Raw genomic sequence first — 20487 nt, forward strand, 5'->3', positions numbered from 1 at the left:
TCTAAGAATCCCTTTCCTTGCTTTAATGTACAGCCTGTGGCAGCTTTGGCTTCAGATGTGGCAGCAAAATCTGCCTCCTCTGAAATAACCTGGACAAAATACTGCCTTAAATATTTGTGTTAAAGGATGTGGAGACAACCTCTGCATTCCAGGAGTATTAAAGTCAGATAGGGATGTCAGACTTCCCTTCATTAGGTAAAATTGGTGAACTGTAAATAATAATTGGTCAGTGGGTATAGCCAAATACCCTGTAGAACAAAGCTGGACACTAGGCACGTGGCATTTGCTATCTGCCTGACCTCACCTGTCCTTGAACTGGAAAATGGCACATCTTGTGGGATTCTTCCTCATGACTTTCTGAGGCCCTCATACCATACTCTATCTCAGGCATCTGCTGGCTCCTTTTCCTGGGTGGGTTTTTTTCTGGCATATCCTACAAACTGCTGCTCATGCTATGGACACATCTGGAAGTACTGCTGGTGAGCCACTGTGGCTTGTGGGATGATGCTTGGAAGAGCTCTGCATTAATCTGTTGTGCAAAGGAAGATGTTCTATTGCAGTTTTTCCATGACTCAGAAAAACAAAGAAACCTAAAAGGTCGTATGTGGTGTGTGATTTGTTTTGTGGGTTCATTCAATATTGCCATTGTGCATTTGGCCCGACCACAGTGAGTCAACTGGGTTGGATTGACTCAGACAAAGTAGAGGACTTGCACAACAGTAGGACTTCAGTCATTTGAAATTCCCTTCCTAAAGCACATCAAAGAGACGAAATTACGCATTGAGTGCAGATTTTTTTATGAAGTGGGAGCGTTGCAGTACTTGCAGATCTAAAATCAGTTTGAAGTGGAACGTGGGCATCTCAGTGTTTTTATGGAACTTGCCTAGGTGTTTTACTACCTTGAACTTCCATTAGTTAGGCAAATAAACCTACTGTCAGGAAAGGATATAGGAATTGGCTTGAGCATGTAAGCTTTTCTTGTATTGACTTGGCTGGATCTACTTGGATCCATCAGATTCAAGTACATGAACAGCAGAAAGTCGAAGTTGTAAGGTGGTGAAATTGCAGCTATCTGTCACACGGTGCTCTGGAGCCTGAAACCTGCCGCTTGAGTAATTACGTGACAGCTTCCCCTGCCTCGCAGGGTAACGTGTGTGCTTTGGCACCACACACTCAGGGGCCAAGCGCCGGCACTTTTCACCTCAAAAGCTTTCCCGTGTCACCCGAGCGGCCGCGGGGAGCAGCTCCCGCTTCCCCTCAGCGCTGCTCTGCGGCCGCTTGCCCACGAAGGCCTTGACTTTCTGAGGAGGGGCTGGGTGCCGCTGCCCCGCCTGGCGCACACAGGCGAGTGAAAGGCTCGGCCGCCCCGCAGCGCTGCCCCGAAGCCACGGGGCGGCCGCGGGGGAAGAGCAGCCCTGAGGCGGCGGTGCTGCCCCAGGCCGCCCTTGCCCGGCGCCGCAGCGCCCGGAGCGGGGGGACCGGGCGCGGGGGCGGAACGGCGCCGCGGGGGTGCCCGTTCGCCCGGCCCGACTCGCAGGGACGCCCCGCGGGGGCGGACTACACCTCCCGGCGTGCCCCGCGGACCGTCGCCGCGCGGGGCATGCCGGGAGCTCGGCAGCACCGCGGCCTCCATGATCTTCCCCTCCCGCCGGCGCGGCAGCGCCCGCTTGTCTCGAGGTGGGCGGGGCTTTCTCGCAGCCCCCTCTCTGAGCGACGTCCACACCACCCTATCAGCGCCGGCTCTGGCGCGCTGTAGCCAATGAGCTGCGCGGGGGGCGGTTCCCCGTCGCGGCCGGAGGTAGCGGTAGTGGCGGCAGCCGGAGCGCGGCCGTGGGTGGGCGTGGGCTCCGCGTTGAGGGGCGGTGAGGTCGGCGCGGAGCTGTGCGTGTCCGGCGGGGCCCGGGGGCTCGGTCAGCGGCCCCGGGGGGCCGCGGCGGCGACGGCATGGAGCAGGCAGCGCCCAAGAGGTAACGACCCTCCCCGGCGGCCCCTTCTCCGCCCGGAGCGCTGGCACGGGGGTGAGGCCTCGGTCTGTGGGGGGCAGTGGGACAGGGACGGTGCTGAGCCTTGCTTAGCGGCCGGAGGGCTCTGTCACGTGGAGAAGGGTCTTCTGTAGGGTGGATGCCACGAAATACACTTTGTAGTAAATGCCCCGATGGAGACGAGCCTTCGGGGGCTGCTTGAGTTAAGAACATTTTTAACATGAAGCGAGGGAAACTTCATCGCCGAGCAGAGTTCTCTCCGGCCTGGGGATCTCTTGACTCGGTAGCTCAGGTCTGTGGCAGGAGCACACACGAGTAGTTCTCTTTCCACGTTGGAAAGTATCCCTGTGTTCTGCTGCTGGAGGGATGGATGCTTTTGGGGGTGGGCGTTGCATAGTTGCAATTGCAAATCAGGGAGTGGGAAGAAGCAAACCCCAAGAATTTTCCCACAGTAGGTGTATTTTCTCGAATATATAGGGTGTCAGGTCATATTAATTACTGTGGACGTTTTAAAAAATAATTTATCATTTGAATTCTTAGTGCATAAAATAATTTTACTTTGTATTGAAGTTTAATCACAGTTGGCACAAGCTTTTCTTGGATATAGTTGTACAATACGCAGATTGTAGTTGTGTGGTGTATAGAATGTAGTTTCATAGTTTACATATATGTCTTTGAGCTCTGATTTTACTTTTGCTTCTTGATAATGAAAGATTTAGGGATTACACAATATCAAAATTTGTGATTAAGGATATTAGATCAGTTTTTACATTCGTCTTTAAAACTTCTACATGCTCCATTTAGAACGCTTAAAAGCAGCTTTTTGTGGGATGATAGGACTTGAGAAGAGTGTAGTCTCGAACATCTGTTGACTTCTCCAATAACACATTAAGTGACAGTACCTACTGTGGAAAACTTTGAAAAAGAATTGGTTTTGTCGTTGCTATCTAGAGTGGTTTTAGCAGGCAATGGGGTAAGGAGGGACAGCCCTACACTGTACTTTCAGGCTGACAGTGCTGCATATCTCAAATGAAGGAAGTAGAACAGGCACCAGCAAAAGTTTAGGAGAAGAACTGGAAATATCTGAGGAGTAATCAGTGTCACCAGTGGCTGTGGAGACCTTGGGATGTGGTGGTATCACAGGACTGAGAATCAAACTGTGAAGTTAGCGTAACCTGCCAGATGTTTCAGGGAAGATGTGACATTTGCTGTAACTTTATTGCCTAGCTGGAGGTGTGTGTCTCACCTAACTGAAACTAAGAGATGTTTAAATTCTTGGATTAGGTCAGAAAGAGCTAGATGTGGGAATGTCTAACTCTGGCTGTTTTTATATTCCCCATGTTTTTTGAAACTTATTTCTGGAAATCTGTGATGAGAACTCAGATTTGTTTCTCTAGTGGAAGGGAAAATTTGAACTCAGTTTTTCGTAAGATATTAACTCAGGTTATTTCTTAACATTTGAAGCAAATTTTTCATGGCTGGGCATAATACTTCCTTTATTAGTTTTGTACAGTTTTCCGATAGTTGATATTCCAAACTATTCTAGGCCACCCCTTTTTTCTGCAAGTCCAGAAGAAGTGCAGATTATTTTTTTGAGGACTGAATTTTTGGTGCTGCCCTTGGATACAGTAGTGATTTGAAATGGACCATGTTTACTTTGCAAAACAAGTGTGAGCACCACAATTCTTTACTTTGTCCTGTTGTCCTCAGGAGCAGTTACTGAGAGTGATCTATTGGGTCTATTTAGAGGTAGCAAGAATTTCTTATGTACACTAAAAAGCTGCGTGGATGTCCTAGAATGCCAGTGTTGCCTTAGAGGTATAGGGCACTTTTATCTCCATTTGCTTGTACAGAAGCATACAGTGCAATTGCCTGTTATATAAATCTGTAATACAGCCCTTCTGAAAGCAGCAGTGATGATGCCCAAGTGGCATTCTAGGCCATTGTGGCCTTTCAGTGGAGGTGCTGTCAAAATAATTCACTTCTTTTCTTTGACTAATGTACTGCAGAAGTAACACGAGACTTTTAAGTACAGTCCTTTTCAGAATATTTTTTACTTTACAAATAATTTTTATGCTGAGCAATTTGTGCAGTAGTTTTATTGCATCTAAATCTCTAACTATAGTTTAGATGTGCTTTATAGTTCTTTCTCTCACTAGAAAGGAGATCCACTCTTGAAATAGTTACAAAATTTGCCTCTTAGTGTTGTAGTTTTCCTTTGTTGTTATTGTTGAGTTTTTCTGTGTCCTTGGCAAGTTCACATGTGAGGATACAGGTTGCATACAAGGGAAAAACAAAATAGTTATTGACAGAATTTTGTCAAGTACGTAGTTTTTAATCTTGCCCATCTCCTGCATGCTGCTGCCAAATGAAAGGCTGCTTAGCAAGCATGGGAAGTGTTAATGAAGGTTTTCCAGTCCTTACTTTAAACTTGAATTTAATGTTCACTGAAAAACACTTTAGGTTTTGTGGGAAGAGGAAGAGCTTCTTAGGATATGAACTGAAAAAAGTGAAAAAAGTGAGCTTTTTAATGTTTGTGTCAGTGGACATGTTGGTAATTGTCAAGTTCCTCCTGAAAATGATGAGACAAAAATGTTTGGGCTTTATTGGTAGAACACCAAATGTAAATACACAGTACAGTGGGTATAAAGTATCTTAATCTTGCTTCTACTTGTGCAAATGCTGTGAACCAGAGTAAATGTCTCAAGGCTTCCACCTGCCACCTCTACTTCGGATGACTGCAGTGATTTCTCCTACTACTTTCTCTTTTAATATATCAGTATAATTCATCCCAGCCATTCTTTTTAAATGTTTCAATGTGCTAGTTCTTCTGCACAATAAATCACATATATTCATGTTTCTTGGACTGGCTGTCCAGTTTTTTGTAACTCATGACAATAATTGATAGCTTTCTATTATTCATTCCAGCTTTATTTTTATTTTTGAACTTTCAGGGATATTTCTTCCCTACCTCTGTTGCATATTATCAATTTGTTTTGTGAAATCTATATATAATGACTGTAGGGCACAATAATCATACCTTTTTTCTTTCTTTTTTTTCATTTTTGGGGAAGAAATCACTTGCTCTTTCATGTTGCAGTTCAGGTTTTTCTGATCTTTATGCTGGGATTGGGTGCCTCTTAGGTTTTCTAGGTTTTTCTTTTCTAGAGTTTGGCTGATGTACTCAATGACAAAGAAGATTCTGGTCAGACTAGAAATTCATGTTTTCTCCTATGAACTGTATTTATAAAAGTATAATTATTTGCTGGGATGTATTTTTCTTGTTAAGAGACTAGATGTTATGTGGAAAGTCAAACCTTCTTGGAACAAGAAAATCCTTTTGACAGGTCTTTCCCAGAAGTATAGTTTAGTTAGTCCTTCTGGTTTAAGGAACAGCTTCCCTTCTGGTAGACCTCTAAAATAGCTCATAATCGCTGATAGTTTAGATTCTAGAGAAAAAAAGTAACTGGAGTGACTTTCTACGCAGGTTTTATACTGAACTTCTCTGCATCTCCTTTGGACTTTTTTGTATATTGTGATTGATATATATATATATATATATATAGATAGATAGATAGATATATATGTATGTATGTGTGTGTGTATATATATATATATATGTATGCACACACACACGGCACTTGTATCCTTTGGCCAGAGTAAAGCAGTGCCTGGATTTACTGATTTACTTGTTCTGTTTTAAATGCCTAATATGAAAGTAGAGGATGAATGAGGGACAGAGGAATGAGACGCATTCTGACTTTCTCTCGTGTTGTTCTTGTGCCCTTTGTCTCTTCATTTTTGTCTGCTGCCCCCTCTACACCTTGCCCCCTTCCCCACCATTAAGAGCTGATGCTGAGGTTTTAGATGTGTTTCTCTGTCCCAAAATTGTTGCTTGCTTTTAACTAACAGGATACTATTTCTAGTCTCTTCTTGTATTCTGCTTAGTGCTTTGCAGCCAGTTACACTGGTTCCCACCTTCTTCCTTGTTTCTCTCAGAGTTTTCATAAATGCTTTCTTTACTGCAGCCCTTCAAGGTGATGTTCTGTAGTTCAAGAGCTGAATATTCTATTTAAACACCTAGTAATAGAAATCATTAGACTGTCTGAGTCATTAGGATTTTTCTGTGGTTCAACTAACTGTGGTATTGATATTACTACTTGAATAGGGAACCCAGCATCTGTAGTGTTACAGTTTTTGTGAAGGAATGCGAGGTGCTTTGAGCAGGGTACTTGGTGATGATGTTCCTAGGCTGATGTACCTTTCTTACTGGATTTAGGTTTTGTATTAAGCTGCCTTAGTGTTAAGTGTGGTTTGGTCTCATAACATGTTTGTCAGAGTTGGATAATATGAAAATAATTTAAAAACTACAGAATGCTTATTTCTTTGATCTCCTGGTTGCTTCTCAAGTAGTCCAGATCATCTGTTATTTGACAGTGACATTGGTTATGATCAGTTTATGGCTGTTTGTGGTTGTTTCACTAACTCTTCTCAAGCACTCATTATGCCTTCACATTAATGGTGCTGTTAGAACTCTTCTGGTGTGGATTTTTTTTTTCTTCTTCTTTCTCATTTTAGTAGGTGTTACTCTTTCAATGAGCAGGTGGAAGTGTTCTCTTTGTGGGCATCTCCAGTCAGGGGTACTGTATACTTTCTCTTTTCTTGCTGTTACTAAAAAGTTCAGTTCCCTCTGCTTTTCTGTTTAGTACATCTTTTGTTATGCAGCTCTTTGGTTGAGAGACTCAGCTAAAGGTTATGCTTTTTATTTTTCAGGACTCTGCTTATATTGTAAACATACTGTGCATGGGGTTTTTGGTGGCAAGAAGGGGGTGATGGCAGCAGCTTGTTCTTGAATGCTGCCTTTAAGGCTGCATATAATCTGTTCAGAGATGAAAAAAAAACTGGAACAAAGAAGCAAATTGAATGATTTATTACTTTAATACCTACCTGCAAAATATTTCCTCTTTGATTTGTCTCAACATATGCTTGTTCAGTAATGAAATATGTGGTTTTTCTGCAAGGTTTAAGTTCTGTCTTTCTGTTTACTTGTATCTAGCCAGCAGAGAGAGTAAAAAAAACCCACTTTTTTTTCTTGTAGGCCAGTTTTGCAGACATTGTTGAGCTGTTTTAATTTGAGTTTTTTGCTATTTTTCTCCATGTTCGTGAGTTGTGCCTTTTCTTTCCTGTGAAGATTTTTATTTTCCCTAAACACACTGACTTTCCAGTTTCTTGACTGTTTGCTATAGCATACTTCATGGTCTTTATTGTAGTTAATGCACCTTTCCTTGCTGATTGTAGATGTTTTTTGTATTCATGTAATTGCTACATCTGTGAAATAGCTCTTTGATGTATAAATGTGTGCACCCTTGTGCCTTCTCCTTGCCTTGCTTCCCTTGTATAACACCAATCCATATTAGTTGTGTGCTTTGACAATTACTTTAAATTCTTTGCTTTTACTTAGATGGTTGGCAATTAAAATCTATTTTGACTCATGAGTTCCCGCATTGGTAGTCACTTTAATTTTTAATAATTTTGTATGTCACAGAATTGCATCTCCTAGTATGAAGGGTTTATTTTTACAAATCACTGTTCTTCCACCATTAAGATTTGTAAATCTTTTCTGTCCATGCCTTCCTTCCTTCTCCTATTTTGTATTTGTTTCTAGAAAGTGTTGTGGGATAATTTACTTTCCATATGTTCTCAATGATCTGTTGTTCAAAGTTTCCCTTTTTCCCCACTTTTTCCTCCCTTTACATATGGAATACATCGTCTATATTTAACATTACAGCACCAGCTATTCTTCAGCTCATCTTCTACTTTATTAGTACCCTTGGCTGTCATGTAGAGTCAACTTGTTACTTCAGTCTTGCAGCAAAATTCCCTGTAATTTTATGGTGGAGGATTTACATGTTGCAGCCACCTGTCCCTGCTGCAATGTGTGTGTGGTTATATTTTCCTGTGCTATGTTTGGTGTTAGCTCTAGTGCAAGCTTGCAGCCAAGTTGTGTTTTGACATTTGCCAGAAGTCTGGGGGCCTGGATAGCTGGGAATGCTGGAGACTAGGGAAAGGCTAGGACTGCTTGTAAAGGACAACAAATGATGGTAAAAGGGGGTTGAAAGTGCTGGAAGAAATCATAGGGTGTTACTGAGTGATTTGAGACTGTGTGAGAGAGAACCACGGGCAAAATATGGTGGTATTACATAATTAGAGGTTTTGTTGCATCCTGTCCCTATGTGCATTTACAAAGATTCAAGATGCCCCGACAGCTCGTACAGTGCTCAGCTTTTGGAATTTCAGTCTCCTGCTCCTACCTGGGAAGTGCTACCATATGCTCCCAGAATCATCTTGGCTTCAGAATTCTGCTTTTAATGATGCCATTCACTGGCTGGTGAGGGGTACAATTTAGAAACTGAGTACTTGATGTGGGTGAAGGATTGGTTTAGAAATAGAGAACAACGTGGCATCCTCTAAGCAGTAAGGGGCATGTGTTTGCATGCCAACTGTTTTTTGAGGGAAGGTAAGCTTTCTTGTATTCTTTGTCTGTTTCTACTTCAGCAAAGGAAGTGGTTTGAAGAGTGAATTGGTCCCATGCTGCTTTGAATTGAGCAAACATTAATAAGAAAGTGATAATGACAAAAATTGTCATAACTTTATTCATCTTATACGATAGTTGATTAAAATTCTGTTGCTGCACTTTAAGTATTTTATTTTCATCGGAATATATTTTTGTTAGTAATAATTTATTCTGTCTTCTTGCTTGTGTGAAAATTTGCTTGAGTTTTGTCCCCCAAACAAATAAACAACTATTGTCTTTCTTTTAGCAAACTGAAAAAGCTAAGTGAAGATAGTTTAACTAAGCAGCCTGAAGAAGTCTTCGATGTTCTGGAGAAGCTTGGTGAAGGGTAAGTAAAGCTATTTACAGGGGCATAGAATCAGAGGGAAACAATACATAAAGCATATGTTGGAATATTAAGTTACAGAGAGAGTGACTGTAAATGTCCTAAGGAATGTTTCTGTAGACAAGTTTTACTACTAAAGCAAATGCTTGCATTAGTAGATTTCCACATTTTCTTTTATATATTTATGCATTTTTAATGTCTGTTAACACAACAAATGTACTATTGTGGAATTAGAAACTCTAAAGCTTGACAGATTAAAGCTTAAAGATTTCTTCAGTCTTGACAAAGAATTCTTCTGTCTTTCCTGAGGTCCTGGTAGAGCTGATTTTTTTTACAGCCTGAAAAACACTCAAACTTCTGCATGAGCATATGGCTTCTGTGACTTTTTGTGCATAATGGAAATCAGGAGCAGTTTGTCTTGTTTTTTAAAAAAAATTGTCTCTTATTTTTAGGTCTTATGGTAGCGTGTTTAAAGCAATACACAAGGAATCTGGACAAGTTGTAGCAATTAAACAGGTCCCTGTGGAGTCAGATCTTCAAGAAATAATTAAAGAAATCTCTATAATGCAACAATGTGACAGGTAGGTATGACATATCTATTCCCTTTTAAGAGTCTATGTGAACGTGTATTTGTACTTGTTAAAATAGCTGAAATATAAGCAGCTGTAAACTTTTTAATTGTCCGACACAGACTTTTTAATTAAAGGAACCACTTTATGGACCTTCTTCTCTCCTTGGTTTGGATTGAAGGAAGTACAAATACTGTACATAACAAAAACTGTTGAAAGAATAAATACTGGCCTCTGCTTTGAATTCTCTGTGCTTGCTTCACTTTACTTGCACTGTTAAAGGCAAAAGGTTGCTATTTCCTTTAAGTGTCTTAGGCTTTGTGAATTTCTGAATTGCTTGTTTCAGAAGATTGATAAAGATGTTTCTAGCAGAAGATCAATGGCTAGCAGTTAACTTACAGAACAGTATTCTCTCTTGGGAGCATTTTTCGTGCAGGAGCATACTTTTTAAAAAGTGAACAACCTTGTAAAAGTGCTGGTAGATTGTTATCTTAGTTGTTCACCAATCTTATAATTGCAGGTTTTGTAGCAATGGAGGCCTTGATGAAAGGATGCAAAAATTACTTTGCGTTTTCTGTTGTCTATGGATTTTTGTGCTGCAACTTTGAAAGCAGATTTATTAGTGTCAGTTTTTAAGCAAATATGAACAGTGTTTGAGATTGCTCAGCAGTAGATGTTTTGAAAAGATTATCCTATCCCAATTGATAATAACACCCAGTTGTTGAAGGGAATACAGACATAGTATAAATCTGACAAGAGATGGTCACAAAAATCTGTGGGTTTTCTTTAGAAGTAATACAGCCATCCTCATTACATGAATTTATAAGGAACAAGATCAGTATGTTCTACTTGTAAGTGGTAGACATTTGGACTGGTTAGGGCCTTTCTTTCTGAAAAGGCAAATTAATTTAGTGCTAACAGTTGCTCTTAAATGAAATAGTTTTTTGATAGTGTTGACCTGTTATTTTTTTAAAAGATAGTATCATGTTGCAGGAGGCAACCATAGGCCCTTTCTTCTTCTAATATCAGTTGTCTGTGTGAAGAATGTTGCTGCCAGAAGTGCTGATACTAAAATACAGTTCCTTGCTCCAAAACAAGATGGTGTTTGATTCTTCCCCATAACGTAGATGTTTGGATGAGAAACCACAGTCTGAAATCTCAGAATCTCACATCTTGACTTTGTGGGAGATAGATGACAATCAGTCTAGTTTAAGTTCCTCCAAAAAACCCCACTCCAAACCTTCAGTCTTTTATTTCTATAAATGCACCCTCTAATAACTTCTGAAGGCTGATCCTTTTTATGTTTACCACATCTGTTTCTGCCTTTCTTTTGCAAGTGACTCAAAGGAAGCATTATGTCAAGTGACAAACTGATGAGTAGCAAAGCAGAATGCTGTTTGTGACAATACTGTATTTGATACTGCAGATGAGATGCTCCAGTATGAAAATGCATTTTCAAATCCAGAAGGCTTCAAACCAACACTAGATTCTCTTTAATGTGAAAGTCTAGCTCTATGCTTGAAATAAGTTCATTCTTGCAAAACTGGAAAAACATGGGTGAGTTTCCATGTTATTTTGTTCTGGAGAGAAGAAAACAAGACAGTCTTTTTGAGAAGAGAAACATTCAAAAGAGGGCTTAGAGGAGCGAAAAACAAAGCTTTTTATCAGATAACTAGTATTTGGGAAAACCATGGCTGTATTTGAAGGTTGCTGAAAACTTATATACATAGTAATGGCTTTAGAATTTTATTTAGTAATCAGAATTTGTTCCAAGAAGGTGTTGGTTCAGCTAATTACAGATTTAAAATGTATTTGGTTGCACTTGCTCTTTAGCTGTGTCAAACTGTAGCTCTTAACAGGTGTGCTGGTGATTTTTTTTTTTCCTTCCACTAAGAATTCATCTATTTATCTAACTTTTTTTTCTATCTAGTCCTTATGTTGTCAAGTACTATGGCAGCTACTTTAAGAACACAGATCTGTGGATTGTTATGGAATATTGTGGAGCTGGCTCTGTTTCAGACATAATTAGACTGCGTAATAAAACGGTGAGTTTTTTTTAAATATGTATAGAACTTCTTAATATCAACTTGTGAATTCGAGGCCAGAATAATAGCTGGAGTTACAAGATCGTGGCTGGTGCCTAGAGGCGTTTCTGTGCCTTGGTTCCCAGGAAACAAGCTCGTGCAGTTGGTGACTATCTTTGTGCATTCCTCTGTGAAGTGGTCACCAGCAGAAGCAAATGCATTTTGAAATACAAAGATCTTGGGAATTTCTTGAAAATGGCTGTTTTGTAGAAGGCTAAACTGTGGCTTCTTTTCCCTACCCCTTCCACCTTACAGCCACTTAGTAGTTGCATGGTTTGGAAACAGGCGTAAAATGGTCACTCATTAGTTAGGGAGCATGAGATGTAACTGGCATTACTCGAAGAAGGAGAGGGAGAAGAGATGCCAGCTAAGGAATATGAGAGGGAACTAGAATGAGGGATGTATGGAAGTGTCTTAATGGACTTATAACAGCAGTAATAGAGAGGAAGCCTGTAGGAAGCAGGTTTTGTTAGTTCTAATTAAGAAACAGCTTCTCTGAAAAGTGTTTTGTTGTAGGTGTCAAACAACCTCAAATTCCTTTGAGTCCATTGTTTTCAGTAAGGGGCTGTAACATGAGGTGTTCTTGTTACCAGCAAGTACTCTGAGGCACTAATTGCTGGGCTTCACATTTTGTAAATACTCCCTGAAATGTTCCTTACACCTTACTTGGGAGCAGAGGGAGAAAGTAAAGGAGAGAAAAGCAATGTTTAGGACTAGAAAACAAGACATAAAGGAAAATGGCATCCAGTTTATTAGGAATTGGAGGTGATGTCGAGACTAAAGGGAGCCCCATTGGAAAACGTGGCTTGTATCAGGGCTGCTGATGTTGAAGTGATGTCTAGGGGAAAGCCAAAACCAAAGTGAGATTGCTGGAGTTCTGCAGTCTTCAAAATTGGTGTTCTTGCTGTTGTATATTATCCAAGGATCAGTAGCTCCAGTAGGAAATGGCACAAGCTAGTCCAGAATTTAAAAAAACAAAACAAATAATAACCCACTTAAAACAGAATTTAGAAAAAAAAAGAGCAAATTTGTTTGTGCATTGATAGAAAATGTTTGAATTTTCATTTTAAAAAAGATGTGCATATGAATGTGTGTGTACTTACATAAAATCAGGCCATCTAGTTTTTCTTACATCTGTTGTAGGATGTTGACATAGTAGATATAATAAAGATTTGAGGGGAAGGGATATTGGAGTTTTGGAGCTAGTGCATATTGATGATCAGACAAGCTACCTCTTCTACTGCTGTTTGTGTTTAAGGTCAATATGATTAAATAGCATGAATTCTATTTTAAGAAACAGAATAATCATAATCACTAAATACATCGATACTGATGAAAAAACTTTTGTAAAGGCAAGTCATGGAGTGCATGGCTAGTAGAGTTCTGTAAAGGAGTTGGTAAGGACACAGTTAATGCTGACTGGTGTAAAGTTGGTTGGTTGTGCTGAAATATTTATGGACAGACTTCCACACTAGAGGCTCTTCAAGCAAATACAGCTGTAAACTGGAGTAAATGGGGAGTTCTGTCACAGTTGGGTAATTGCTTTAAATATAAAAAAGGGGGGGTTTTGGCCTACTACGTGGGCCTGTGCTATCCTGTTTCAGAAAGAGGGTAGAAATTCTGGTGAGAGAATGGTTGTATTCCTAGTGGTGGAAACTGGCAAAGACTTGAAAGGTTTTGTGATACTGAGAAAATAAGCACAACTAAATATCAAGATATACATTTGGCTTGGTGAGGAAGGCAAACTCTTTATATTCAAGGTTCATGAGCACTTCAGCTTAACTTTTAGAAATAGTTGACTAAGTAAAATGATTGTCAGAGATTACAGTGGTACCAAGAACACAGCAGAACTATGGAAGTTAAAGAAGGTAACAAGGGTGATCAGAAGTAAAGACTACTTCTCTGGAACAGATACCAGAAGCATTTAGATATTTCTGTGATAAGAAGAGTATCTGGAGGGAGAGATGTGGTGAAAGGTTTTGAAAATCAAACATAGCACCAAGAAAGTAAGATATGGGTATCTTACTGTTTATTAGAAAACAAGAGATTACTTGTGACAGTAGGTGCAAACCAAAAATTTTTTCTTTGCTCATGATAATGAGGGTCACTGTATAGTTATAGAAGTTCTTGTAGGTTGTGAGAGTTGATATTCAAAAGGCAACTAAATAAGACCAGGGAAAAATGACTGTGACTGCACTCAAATGTGAAATGACTGGAGCAGGAAGTCCATGTGCTTCAGATCTCTGGAAAGGTGAAGCAGACAACTATCACAGTTTACTTAGCATGTACTTACATTCAGGCAGTCTACCAGGCTGGACAGAATTTTCATTTCTAGAATAGGGAGTGTTCTAGTGCCTGTAACAAAAAAATAAGCAAAACAAGCTTCTCCATTTTTCCCTTGCTATGCCTCTGTTTTGCAAGTTTTGGGAGATTTAGGCAGAGGCTTTGGACTTCTTTGAATTCTCTTGCTCTTTGTGGAACAGTGGCCTGATCACTCGGACTGTGTGTGGTGGGAATCTTGTGACTATTACTGGAATGAAGCTGCTTAAAGTACTAGAGCATTCTGTTAATGACCTTATAATTTATTTATTTATTTATTTATTCATTAAATGGAAATAAGAAATTGCTTTGTAATAATAAAATAAATGTCTTCACTTGTAAAGAAGGAGAGAGTTGTTTCTTATTTTGTCAGAATATTTACTGAATACAGTTAGATACATAGAGTTACGTATTCTGTAACTTTCCTGAATTGTCAAATGAAGACTGTGGCTGGACCAAGGAAAAGTTTATTTCTTTGTATTTAAGGAAAAGAAATTAAGAAAGTTCAAGTGAGTTGAAGTAAGAACCCTTTAGTGCAGTGGCCATTAGGATTATCATTTGGACTTGATCTTAAAGTCTCTTCCAACCTAAATGATTCTATGATCATTATTAAGTCATAGGAAAAGATGTATTTCTCCTCCTGTTTGGAGAGGAAACATTAATATGTATTTGCCCTTGTTGTTTGTCTCTAAAACTAAGAATTTATTGATAATCTTTTTCTGTTTTTGTGGTTTCCCCACTTTTTCAAAAAATGTGTTTGTTTAGAAAGTGAACAACTCTGGGCTTTGTTCCACTGTTCTAGTGGACCAAAACCAAGGGAAACAGAATCCAAATTTAGGGTAATTTTTACTGACTGTTTGGAGCCTATCCATATGGAGAAGTTTGCATCTTGGCAAGAGCAGGTTCTTGTCCAAGAGGCCTAACCTGCTAATTTGAAGTTGAATGGACCCCTGCCATTCTGCTTGGAGTCTTGTAGTGTGCCAGGCAGGTCAGCAGCACTTCAGCAAATTCATGGTACTTGTTAACTCATCTGGGGTGTGATGTTCATCAGTCCTGGGCAGCAAAGCTTAGATCTAGTTTTGTCTGCTTTCCTCAGAGACTGGTTTGGGAGGTACATGTATCTTATACATTCAAGCTGTGGGTTGCTGCCAGGAAGGGCAGTTCTGCTGTTGTCCTCCGACCTGACTGATGTGTTCCTCCTGCCTTTTCCGTGCCTCAGATGCAGTGATTGTCTGTGGCTACAGGGTGATCTTTGATGATGATGTGATATGGTGGGGGAACTTCCTCTCTCTTCTGTCCTCCCCACCCCCTCATGATCTAACTTTGTACTTACTGTGGCAGCACAGTGGCTTGATCTGATGCAAGGAATGAGCCGTGTGGAAAGGGAAGGAAGAGAATGTACGAGACTGATTTTCAGTGTCAATAGAATTAGATAATTAGAGTGTGAAGCAACACTCTAAGTCTTACTGGCTGCTTTTAACATAAGGGAGAATATTTACACACAACCAACCTTCTTTCTTTAATGATAATTAAGGATGCATTTGCTCATCCACTGATGGTGATTAACTGGGTCATTATAATCCTGACTCTTTGGGGACCAAATTCATTTGGCTGAAACATACCAGGTAGTGGCTGTGTTGTAGGATTACCAGACAACTCTGTCTTATTTGGGTCACTAATGTAAGTACCAAGTGTAGGAATGGATAGATGTGCAGGTACTGTGTAATTGGGCCCACAGATTGTGCAGTTTGTTTCTAAAATTACTTCCTTTACATGCCAGTTTATCAGTTCAATATAAAATGCCTCATGCACTCTTAATGATTAGCTTCTGCTGTGTTTTCTTAGCTAATTGCTTTTTTCCATGTGTTTAAGCTCCACTAATTCAAGTGAATAGTGTATCCAAATCTCTGGATGCTGTATTTAAATATCTTACTGGATTTGCTTTCTCCATATGTTACCATTGGGATCTAGGGTAAATCTTTTGTTATCTGGGCTAAAGGCATTTTGCTCATAAGGATGTGGTTTTGCAGTTTTAAGCAGTGATGTTTGTCAGTAATTTTACAGTTAAAATAGTTCCAATTTGTAGGCCTTTGCTTCACTAAAATACATGTGATTATTAGTTATCTAGGGCCTAGTACCTCTTATATTTTTTAGATAGTGTCTATTGCAGTATAATTTCCTCAGTTGAGCCCACATGGATTAACTAATACCCGGACAGTCCATACACAAAGATTGAAATTCCTTCTGCAGTGGCTCACTTGCTTATCTGATGTTGGTGACCATGGACAAGTCCATCCTGGCTATGCTGCTGACCATGTTCTGTCAGTGGGCCTTCCAGGTGATGAACTGACTCAAATGGGCTAATCAGCTGTGTTACTATCCAGAGCCTGATCTTTTGGCCATCATTCTTAAATTATTCTTCTCTGCAGCCAGCTTGAGGAAAAGGAGGAAAGAACTTGATTACAAATGTCCTGGTTGCTTTATTCTGTGTTTATCCTTACAAGGCAGGGTAGCTTATACTAGCTTCTGCAATGCAATCCTGAGATTTTCAGTGCTTGTCTAGTAAAATCCTTACTATGGCTCTGAATGATTGGCTGTTACATAAATGCTGGGACTTAATTTTCCTTAGTTATTAAGGCTAGCATTCTAAGTTCCTTAAAAAATGGTTTGTATTGTCTAACTCTCAAAATGATAGACGTTTCTTTCAGCCTTGCATTAAACTGTATTCATCTGTTTGGTAATTTGCACATGAAAATTACTTGTTTTCCCTGAGCTGAAAAATCTTTGTATGCCAGAAATAAGATTCAAGTTGTGTTGGCTAATTTTTGTGAAAGAAAAGGAAGCTTGAGCTACATTGGCATTCATCTATTTCCAAAATAACTATATATATATATATATTACATGTAAATACAGTTGACCAACAGCATTCAGAAATGGGGAAGTTTCAAAACAAAGACTGACCATGCAGCATCCTCTGGTAAATGTGCTTTGGGATACTTTAACTGTCCTCTCTTTCCCGTTTTTCTACAGTGTTAACGGATCACGCTCACTCAGGGAGGAATAATATGCTATTAAATTATACATCCTATGAAGTCCAGTGTTTATTTGTAAAATTCTATAACAATTTTGCTCTGAAGACAGAATTATCTCTCCCCAGACTTTATCTGACCTTCCTGTTTCCATTGAAAGAAATATTGTTGTTAACTCGTGCCATGAACATTTACAAGTCAGTTCTAAGAAGAATTTGATTCCTGGATGATTTCTCTTGTTTCCTACAGGTGCAGAAAATGTTGGAGTTCGTTTAGTGGACAGTCTTAAAACTAGCCATGTAATACTAAAATGCTCAGCATCATATAATTCACTTTCTGTTTAAAAAGGGTACTTCTTGGAAGAAAGCATACAAAATACTTCTTTGGTTCTAATGGCTGTATTTCCTGGGTTTCACAATATCTGTATTTGCTACTGATCTGTTTGCAGTCAGGTCATTGCTAAAAGATGAGAGAGACTGTAATATGTTGAAGAAGAGATAAAATTTTCACATTTTTTTCTGATCTGAGCAAACTGACCAGTTGCACAGTCAACAGATCTTCTTTGCCTCTTCACCCGTGTTTCAGAAAACAAACCTGTGGAACTTTTGGGAGAATAGAAGAATTTGTATCTGTGGTTTGAAGTCAGTTATTCATTTTTCAAAATGAGCTGCTAATGATCTAAAATAAAATTGTTAGTTATTCAATGCAAGCAGCAGCTTTTTTTTCCCTCTTGTAAATAATTTTCATTTAGTGCCAGTTTTAAGTTGCTCAAACAATAAAATAACCATGTAAACATAGAATATGAAGAAATTTATAATAAAATCTTGCAGTAAAAGGTAAATGTTTAAATGAATGTTTAATCAGGTCAGTCATCTGCTGGTACCCTGTATACAGCTTGCATTGCAAAACACATAAAATCTTATTCCTAATGTAATAGCGGGTGGAAGTTTAACCTTAGTGCCTCCCTACACCACTCTTTCCCCTCAAAAGAACCCCATCATTTTTCACCTTGGAGAGACAGAAATATGGGCTGAATTTTTAATGTATGTCTCTACATATAAAGTTATAATCTGGGCAATAAAATTTGTCTCCAAGGAGTTAAGCCAAGTTTCATTACTGACTTCCACGTATATTTTATTTTTCAATTAAAGAATCTTTAAAGTTTAGATGGGTTTATTGCTATGTATTATTGTGGTGAGGAAGTGGGGGGAAATGTAGAGAAAGTGCAGGTAAAAGAAAGCCTACTGTTTTGAATTTGGATGTTTATTTTAGAGGTGGTAAGGAAAGAGGTGAACAGTGTGCCACTGATTTGGAATAAGTGATAATTTTATTTTGAAAGAGACCTCTGGAAGTCAGTGATGTTTTAAAGTTCCTGGTGGAAGAATGGCTCCTTTTATTTGCCATGAGAGTGGACCTACCCAATGTGTTCAACTTAATCAGAGTGTTCAGATGCAGTCATCTGATACTTCCTGGAAGCATTGACTTAATGTACATGTATTAGTGTGAAAAGAGCAGCTGGGAATGGACTTAGTCAGTTAAAACAACTAAGCTGACCCAGACTCATTTAGAGGAGCCTCAGAAGGAGAATGACTGTGTTCAAGAGAACCTGTGTACGAGTTGTCCCAGTAGCTGCATGGATTACGTGGCGTCTGATGGACTGGATAAACACACCCCTCAGTCTCCTCTGTGTGTGGCATCTGTAGCCAGTTAGGTATAAATATGTGAATTAGATGTCTATTATAGTCTGCTAATAGATGTGGCACACTAGAATTTGCTGCTTTGCTCCAGATTTTGATTTTTAAGATTGGCTTCATATCTAATATGTTTTATGTAGGCTGTAGAGTTATTTACCTTTATCATTCACCTTTTTTTTAACATATAATCTGTGTGTGGTTTTGATGGTGAAGGGTTAGAAGCTACTTCATGACCGAGTCTTATCTTGAGGGTAGCACCAACCCATCAAAGGGACAGCATACAGGATTAGAACTAGCCAAAGATACCAAACAGGTAAATGTTCCACAAGGTTTTATGTCAGGATCTTGACATGAACGGAAATCCGAAACAAAGCAGAAGGATTATGACTGTGAAATTGTACTAAGGTGCAAGGTATAGAGCTGTGCTGATAGAATAATGATGCTGTGCATGTAAAAGCTCAGAATAAAAAAGAATAAAATAACTTTTTTACAGGAAAAATTCTGCTCATACAGTTTGATCAGGAATAGAATAGTATAAGAACCGTACATCTAGATCAGGATAGTAACATTGACTGGAACATAATTTTATATTAATATGAAATAGTTTAGTTTCTTTTAATTGTTCTGTGTGGTGATTATAAATGGCATTGCTTGTATGTCAATATTATTGATAAAAATAATGGACAAAACTGGCCCTAGAATTGAGGGTACATCACTGATGACAGTGCACCAGCCAGATGTAGCCCCATTCAGTACAACCCTTTGAGGCCTGCTCTTCAACCTCCAACTCACTGTGTATCTACTCATCTTGCAGAAGGATGCCATGAGGAACAGTATCATAAGCCTTACTTAACTAAAAACCAGTATCTACCACTTACTTTAATTCACTGTGGGTAGGTGACCTTATTATAGAAAGGTATCAAATTAAACATGACTTTCCCTTTGTGAACGCATGTTGGCAGTGCCTGATGTTTTCATTGTGCTTTCAAAGCCTTTCAGTAGTAACTAGTATGATGCTCTCCATTAGTTTTGTAGAAACTGAGATTAGACTAACAGGGTCCTTCCTCATGCCCTTTTTGTAAATTGGAATGACTCTGCCTAGCTTTCAGTCAGCAGGAACCTCAGCCACTAATTTTTCAAGAGCCAAGGCTAGTGATTTTACCTCTTTAGGAACATCCTTGCCTTTTGTTCAGACTTAACTCTCTTGTTCCTTAGTAGTGATATATTTTGTAGTTGGTTTATTTTGGGGTGATATTCAAACTAAATATAGACAAGTCAGCTAAAACAAACCATCCGTGGTTTATTCAAATTGGTGTATAATGCACCTAATTTTGTTGTATGGAGTTGTAAATTATACTAATACAGAATCGTTGAATGGTTATGGTGGGAAGGACCTCTGGAGGTCGTCTGGCCCAACCAGCCTGCTAAAGAAAGGTCATCTAGAGTTGACTGCCCAGGGCCATTTCTGCATGGTTTCCAAGGAGGGAAGCCACCACTTCCCTAGGTAAGCTGTTCCAGTGCTTAGTCATACAGTAAAATGTTTTCTTCTGTTTAGAGGGAGCCTTCTTTGTTTCAGTGTGTGTCTGTTGCCTCTGTTCCTGTCACTAGGCACCACTGAAGAGAACCTGGCTTCATCCCCTTTGCACCTTCCCTTCAGTTATTTGCATACGTAAAAAAATTCCCCATGAGCTTTATTTTCTCCAGGCTGAGCAACCCCAGCTCTCTCAGTCTCTCCTCCTGGGAGAGATGTTCCAGTCCCAGTGATCATCTTTGTTACCCTTTGTTAATTCTCTCTGTGGATGTGGCACTCAATGCCATGGTCTAGTTGAGGTGTTAGGGCATGGGTTTGACTGGATCTTGAAGGGCTCTTCCAACCTAGTGATTCTGTGATGTGGAGAACTTCATAATTTA

At 39.5% G+C, this 20487-nt stretch overlaps 1 protein-coding gene across 1 annotated transcript in view; it reads left to right on the plus strand.

The window, feature by feature from the left end:
- The first annotated feature begins 1782 nt into the window (after positions 1-1782).
- Positions 1783-20487, plus strand: part of STK3 (serine/threonine kinase 3) — a 120732-nt gene continuing 102027 nt past the window's right edge. Inside the window, exons 1-4 of the mRNA XM_056484808.1 lie at positions 1783-1967; positions 8804-8884; positions 9334-9462; positions 11381-11495. Coding sequence (XP_056340783.1) covers positions 1945-1967; positions 8804-8884; positions 9334-9462; positions 11381-11495 — 348 coding nt within the window. The 5' untranslated portion in view covers positions 1783-1944. The remainder of the gene's footprint in view (positions 1968-8803; positions 8885-9333; positions 9463-11380; positions 11496-20487) is intronic.

This window comes from Oenanthe melanoleuca, chromosome 2, assembly GCF_029582105.1.
Source record: "Oenanthe melanoleuca isolate GR-GAL-2019-014 chromosome 2, OMel1.0, whole genome shotgun sequence".
Classification (NCBI taxonomy): Eukaryota; Metazoa; Chordata; class Aves; order Passeriformes; family Muscicapidae; genus Oenanthe; species Oenanthe melanoleuca.